This window comes from Gordionus sp. m RMFG-2023, chromosome 5, assembly GCF_954871325.1.
Source record: "Gordionus sp. m RMFG-2023 chromosome 5, tfGorSpeb1-WG-v2, whole genome shotgun sequence".
Lineage (NCBI taxonomy): Eukaryota > Metazoa > Nematomorpha > Gordioida > Chordodea > Parachordodidae > Gordionus > Gordionus sp. m RMFG-2023.
In genome coordinates, this window is record NC_088779.1 from 3,262,391 (window position 1) to 3,270,451 (window position 8,061).

General features: G+C 26.3%; 1 protein-coding gene across 1 annotated transcript; it reads left to right on the forward strand.

Moving 5' to 3' along the window:
* Positions 1 to 313: 313 nt before the first annotated feature.
* LOC135929814 (splicing factor U2AF 35 kDa subunit-like protein) lies at positions 314 to 7,849 on the forward strand (the record flags this gene model as incomplete). The annotated part of the gene is made up of 7 exons (XM_065466537.1): positions 314 to 323; positions 429 to 487; positions 527 to 590; positions 680 to 771; positions 1,493 to 1,564; positions 5,034 to 5,167; positions 6,981 to 7,849. Coding segments are annotated over 7 exons (1,029 nt in total), but the record flags the coding sequence as incomplete, so codon positions are not given.
* Between the last annotated feature and the right edge of the window lie 212 nt (positions 7,850 to 8,061).

Consider the following 8,061-nt stretch of genomic DNA (forward strand, 5'->3'; position numbering starts at 1 on the left):
ACATTATAATTATATTTTGTGTAAAATACTATATTCTAAATTATATAATACATTGCAACTATATTTTTTTAGAATCAGAGGAGAGCATATTTAAATAATTTTTTGGCATTTTAATATAAAAATTTTTTTAAAAAAAAACTCTCTTAAATGGATATAGAACATTATAATACTTATCTTAACAATCAATACGTATTATATAACTTTTGAAACATACATTCACCTTAAAACTTTAGAAAGAAATGGTTTTCTGCTAGCCTTGCAATTATTTACTTTAAAAAAATTGTTTTCTCCTCATATATTGACTCAAAAATAAATATTTACAAGTAATTATACCCTTTCCAAATCGTATATATTTATATTTAAAATTATAAACATTTGTTTTTTTTTAAAATAAATTATGGAAAATTGTCCTTTTTATAAAAAAATAGGGGCCTGCAGACATGGAACTGCTTGTACAAGAGAACATAAAAAACCAATTCAAAGCCAAGTTATATCTTTATGTTTTTTAGAATATAATTTATTTTAGACTCTTTTATTAACAAATTTTTATCATAATCCAAAGCATAAAACAATAGTTTTAAAGGGCCAAGGTAACATAATAAAAATTAAAACTTGTATGCTAAAATTACAAATATTAATGAATAAACAGTAGTTTATTTTAAATAAAATTTCTTTAAAGTTATTGAAAAAGCACCCACATTTACAGATGAAGAAGAGCAAAAACATTTTGATGAGGTTTTTGAAGAAGTGTATATCGAATTGGAAGATGAAGTATTATTTTTTGTAACTATATTAAAAATAATAAAAATCTATTCTATTAAATGTAAATATTTTTAGTTTAAATAAAAATATACATTTTTTTCTGTAAAAATATATAATACCAAAATTTAGCCAATACCTAATTCATAGACATTCTATTATGATAATTTAAGTTTAAAATAAATTAATATATGATTTTTAAAATAAATGTATAAGCATATATTTAGTAGGAAACATTATTGAATCAAAAATGTAAAGCTGTCATTGGTAAAAATTTGATCCTTCTGCTTTTCATATATGTTTTTATTTCTATCATTGTTTGCCTTTATTGGTTCAATTTTATGATATTATATATTATTTTAAATATCTTATTAGATTTAAATTATCATTCTAAGATTGCTATGTATCAGATGGCTCTCAAATTCCAAATATGATGCATCTCTGACTAGTTCTAATAAATAAATATTTTTTATATAATAATTTTATAGTTTATAGCTTATAACGTCAAGTTTGTTCATATTAACTCATAGTACATGTTAAAAAATATATTTTAAAATTGATCTCTCCTTTAAATATATATTGAAATGTTTGATAATGTATTTTTATATTTTAAAATTTCTAATATTTCTACTCATTTGCATGCTTTCATCTATTTAAATAAAACTATTCAAAATTTATAAATAACTTTTGGCCCATATGTTTAATTTTATTTTTCACATTTTAAAAAAAATAGTATGGACAAATTGAAGAAATGAATATATGCCAAAACCTAGGACGTCATTTATATGGCAATGTTTATGTCAAAGTAAAAAATAATAATAATAATAAAAATTCTCCCAAATTATATATTTTTTAAATTTATTATTTAAAATATACTCTTAAAGTGTTTAAAAGTAATTTATAAAGAATGTAAAGCAAAAAAAATGATTAAGTATTTGATTTATTTTAAAGAGTACTATCTCTAAATTAATATTTTGTTATTAAAGCTAAATCATGATTTTATTATTTATCAATTTCCTTACCAGTTATTTATAATCCATATTTTTTTTTTAAATATCTAAGTATTCTATACTATCTAATATAGGCAAGAAGAGTAATTTTTATTAATATAAGCTTTATTTTTGAATTTAATTATGATTAGGGATATACTGATAAATGTTTAGTTGTCAGCTAAGTACTAACGATATTGGTCAGTATCATATTGGCTTGTGCTTTTTATCTTGTGCTTATAAATTTAACTTTGTAATAACTTTTTGATGCAAATTATGTGCTAAAAAATTGTATTATTTTAATAATAATAAAAATTGATCGATTTAAAAGTAAAATATGGTTCTTATTGTGTATGTTATTTTTTCATATTGTTGGCAAGTAATGATTCTATTGATCTAATACCAGAATATTCATTTCTGATTATTATTTTATTGACAAGCATATAAGGAAGGTTTTCATTATTATATAGTTTAAAATAAAATCTCATTTTAATCTTAGACCAATTAAAGTATCACGATTTAAAATAAAATATAAGTTTTTTAATATCATAATTTTATATATGATATGCTAAATTTTAAATATTTGATTGTGTTAATCCTAAAATTATTTGTTTTTGATTGTTGCTTACTATAAAAGTAAATATTTTTAAGATAAAATTAGCTCTTGCAAAGGGGTATTTTAATAGTCCCATAAATTTTTTTTTTGATATACATGGTCATTATTAGCTTAATTTTGATATTTTAATATTGTTTAAAAATATTTTAAGGAGATATAAAGAATCTGTAATTAATTTTTCATTTAAAAAAATGTATATTATTATATTCATTATTTATTTCTTTTTTTACAGTTTTATAAAAAAAATTTAAAAAAAATTAATTAAGTAAATTTAAAATAAATATTTAAATAATCAAACAATTTTTAACCTTATAATTAATATCCTTCTTTTTTATTTTTGAATTATATAATCATCAAAAAATGTGTAGTACAATTAGAAAAAGTAGTAATAAATATTTGTTAAAATGAATACGAAAAAAAAATATCTATAAAACTCCATTCCAAGTTTGCTAATTTTTTACTAAATGGTTTTGTACACTTTTGCGCGGAAATACGAATGCACGGTTCTTGCCTAGGTAAATATTGGCAAAGATGTATGTATTTTTTTTGAAAATTTTAACATAGACCAGCATGCCCGAAACCCGGCCCGAAATATACCGGTCAAAAATCCGGACCGGGCCGATTTTTTTTTTTTGAAAAATGAATTATCTTATATATAATCGATTGGAAAATCGTAGAACGATAAAGCGTTTAATATATTCATTTTTTTTATTGCTCAGATTTTCGATATCTCTCCCTTTTTAAATAATTTGCAAATTTAAGGAATATTTCTGGGGCTAGAAAATACAATTTTTTTTGTAAAAAAAAATAAATTTTGTCCGGGCCTACAATTTTGACCGCTGTAGGTCTAGGTCTCGGTCTCGGATATAAATTAATAACCCTACGCGCGATTATTTCTTTATATGGATAGAAAATATAAATGTTTATTATTTTCGTTTTTAATTATTTTATAAAATTTTTTTTAAAAAAAGAACGGTTAAGAAATCGGCAATATCAAGCAAGTTTTTTTTTATCCGAAAATTATCACTTTGGCCCCGGGGTTTTTGTTAAAAAGATTAGCGGCTCAAATTTGGAAGAAACTGATATAAATTTAGAATTGTTTAATATTAACAGAGATTTTCTCCGGCGAGCCCCTGAAGATTGAGCCGAATTAGCCGACATTTAGCCATTCCCCAAAATTCTGAGACGACTGTTTATAAAAGGCTGAAGCTTCATCTTTTCTTTGTTTTTTTTATTACAATATATCCGCTATAAACAATAATTCATAAGATGAATTAAGGAAAAGTCCAATAATTTTGCATTTAAACGATACTTATACCGGAAAATAACTGATAAATTTGTCGGCAAAATATTGAATCCGATATTTTTTTGTTATTTATCCTTTAACTTTTATATAATATTCGTGCCACTTTTTTAAAATTATATATTTTTTTAAATCATCATTTTAAGGAATAGATAATTTTGTTAATATATTCTCCAATTTTTTTTTTTAAGAATTAGTAATTATTACTCTAAGCAGATAAAGATAGGTACAATTTAAAATATTTTTTTTTGTAATTTATAATTTTTAATTCTTTATTTATTCTATTTAATTTATTTTTTTTAAATAATTGTGTGTAAAGAATAATAAAAAATAAGAGTAATTTTTTTAAATGCTTTTTTTTTAATTTTAAAATATAGCAATTAGGAATATATGGTTTGAACAATATTTTTCTTATTTGTGCAATACGAGAATGATATGTTATAACTCGAATGGTTCTTTACTAACATATGGATGAGTGATGATATACCACACGTCATTCAACTCGGCATATAAGCAAAATTAACTAAACAAATCCCTAATTTTATTCAAAATGCTATAGAGGAACCATTTTTTAACAATATAGATGGATACTTAGTCCGATGCATCTCCCTGCTTTGTATAAGACACCTACCCCATGTAACATAAATATCTAGGTTAGCTTCAGGAAAACACCATTCCCATCTGGATTTCAATTTCAGGTCAAATTTTGTACTCCTTCTAAAAGTCTGTATCGTGCGAGCGACCACGCTACTCTAAAATAAACGCATGAAAAATCAATAAAGTTGGACGCTATACAAAAAACTGCTAAATTTAGCCCCCAAAAAATATATTACTTAACCATCGAAATTTGGTGAAAAGGGGGTTTTAAACCTTTCCGCTATTTATAAGTCAAAATTTTGAGGTCTCGGTAATATTTATTTTGGGCTAAAACTTGACTTATTCCGTAAAAAGCGTTCAAAATCGAGGTTTTCCTACAACACTCCCCGCTATATATGGGGGTTAACGCATCACGTGTCCAAGAGTTATATAACTCTGTATTTTTTTTTGGTTGGGGATCTTCAGCATATTTTTACCGAGTACTCAACAGTTTAATTATTTTATTTTTGTATTTTATTTAAATGTTTTGTATTATTTATTATTTTTTGTATTTTGTTTTATTATTTAATTTTTTTGTCTTCTTCATTCCTGGCAAGTAAAAGAAATCAAAAAAAAAATTGTATTTAAACTTTAATAAATAATTTTTCAATAATTGATTTTTTTTAAAAAAAATTTAAAAACATTTAATTTTATTTTTATTTTTTACCAGCCCTGCAACATTTTATTCTTTTTTTTTAAAAAAAAAAAGTAATTTTAAAATTATATTTAGTTTAGGAGATACAAGAGTGCGGATAAAGCCCTACTAGCCCTGAACAACAGATGGTTCGATGGGAGGCCTATCAACGCGGAATTATCGCCCGTCTTCGATTTTTACGTGGCGTGTTGTCCCCAATACGAGAAAGGGTTTTTTTTTAAAAAAAAATTGATATTCATTTTTTTTAGTTATTAAATTATGAAGAAAGTAAGCAAATTTGGAATGTAAGTGGGCATGCGCCGATTTTTTAAAATACTGAGTCGGCCCAATCAGGTCTCAGCTACCGTATCAGATGATATCGTTAAATTGACCAATCCGATTTATTAAAATGACCGACAACATATGATAATATTAGAGATCATCCCGAAGCCCGTTAGGGCTGGACACATTTAAAAAAAAATTTGGTTCGGGCTGGGTCGGGCCTAATATATATATTTTTTTAAAAATGTCGGGTCGGTCCGGATGGGGCTTAAGTGGGCATGCGCCGATTTTTTAAAATACTTGGTCGGCCCAATCAGGTCTCAGCTACCGTATCAGATGATATCGTTAAATTGACCAATCCGATTTATTAAAATGACCGACAACATATGATAATATTAGAAATCTGCAAATCCCGAAGCCCTTTAGGGCTGGACACATTTTAAAAAATTTGGTCGGGCTGGGTCTGGCTTAATATATATATATTTTTTTTTAAATGTCGGGTTGGTGCGGATGGGGCTTAAATTTTTTCTAAACACGATATTCAATTTTGTGAAATAAATGGATACATATAATTTAAATTCTTGCAAGAAACTAAAGTGTTAATATAAAATATTTAAATTTTTTTTTCTATATTTATATAAATTCAGGGCCAAGTCTGGCGGACCAATGATTTTTTTCTTCTTCGGGTCGGGATTTTCGGGAACAGAAATTAGGCCCGATGCAGAATACTAATGTTTATATTTGAATCATAGAAATTTTTTAAAATTTTTTTTACAGTATACTTATTTTATTCGTATATTTTTTTGGGGTAGTTTATATTATCATATATTACCTATATATATATTTTCGCCCATAAAAGTCGGATCAGCTGATATGGGTAAGTGGCCCATGTCGCAGGATTCCAGATTAGCATTTAATATTGTGGCATTAGTTTTACTACATAGGAAATAAGGTTGAGAGTTTGGAAGTGATGGGTAAACGTAAAAGAGGAAGGCCAAAATTTCAATGGGGCCATAAAATTAGAGCCAATATGAAGAAGTATAAATTAGATAAAAGAATAGTATGAATAACATAAAGTGGAGAGAGATAATGAAGGAGCTTACCATCAGAAAAGGTGAAAACTAAAGAGGAAAAAAAAAGTTTTTAGTTTTAATATTATGGTACAGCATATATAGGCATATTCAAAGGATTATATAGCATTATATTTCATCATAATATTATACGAGTTGTTAATCAAAACTGTAAGTCGTTATGGATTGGTTATTATTTAATATCAATGTTTTCGCGATATTAAATTATGATAAAAAAAATAATAATGTATACTATAATTGGGAATTATGTTTTTTTAAAATGAAATTGATATCATAAAAAATTGTCTTACTTGATTCAAAGGAATGTAAAAGAATAAGGTCTAAGGAATCTTTTATGATCGGCCAAATCTTTTCTGATCCTAAAAGGGGATTATATGTAAGTCTTTGCCATTCAAACTGGCCGGTTGAAATTTTCTATATAGTTATTTTGACCTGGCCTATAATTATTTTTTGCTTAAGCCCTGTAAAGATATTATATGCGCAATTTCCATGGCTCGCGCCAACCTCAAATACTTATATATATATACTACTTTAAACAACATTAAATTATTTTACGAGTTTAAAATGTGTAGGTAAGTTGGTCGATATCAGCATTCGCAAGTAATTTTAACTTTAAAATTATATTAAACGGAATGATCAACTAAATCCTTTATTATTATTTGATTATTAGTTGGACCTGCGATCGGGGCGATTTCTGCAACTTTATGCACCTAAAACCCATCTCCAAGGAGGCAAAAAAGAGACTCTCGGCATTGCTAATCCAAAGAGAATTGGAAAGGAACCCTAAACGTCGCCACAAAAGTAATAAAAGTAGGAGAAAGTACAGCAGTAAAAGCTCTTCAGACTCCTACACATCTAACACGGGTTCTCGCGGATCCTCTAGGAGTCATAAAAGTTCTCACCGCACTTCCTCGGGTACTCTTAAAAGTTCTCGCTCCTCCACATCATCCGGTAGTCACAAAAGTTCGTACGGAAGTAAAAGAAGGACGCGTTCACCCAGTCGTCGTTCCACTCCGACATACGGAAACGATGATAAGAGAAGGGAGGAAAGATCGGGGAAAAATCCGGAAGTCAGGTCGAGCCTGGAAAAATACATCATAGACGATTTCATAGGGGAAGCCCTATCAAACGAAACATCCAAAGATGGCTTCAAGAATTATCCATCGACTTTGAACCAAAATCTGGCGAATCGCGCATGCAACGAGAAAAAGAATTTGCCTCTTATCGACCAATATTTCACGTTCGATTCGGCCGAAGAATCATCTTGAAGAAGAAGAAAAATCCAAGATATTTTTGAATATATTTATTAGAAGAGACTTTTACTTACCACGTCAAATTGTTAAACACTCGTAAGACATATATACACCTATCCTTTCCGGTATACAATGTAGCAATCAATTTATCACACCATTTACAATGTATATTATATTTTCAGTGACTCTTTAAAAAGAACTAGAAAATTGAGTATCATATTAATAATTTAATAACTAAGTCAAAAACACAATTACGATATTAATTTTTTTTTTGAAATTAATAACTTAACGCTATCTATGAAATAAAATATTATCGATCTTTCTATTCATTTCTTATTTTAATTGATTTTTTTTTAAAAAAATAATTTTTTTAATTTATATTAGTAAACGAAATTTACGTAATTATAATTATCATAAATATGTATTTATTATTAATAACTACTATATGAATGTATACAATTAACTATATCAAGTATTACTTTTTTTGAAAATAATCAT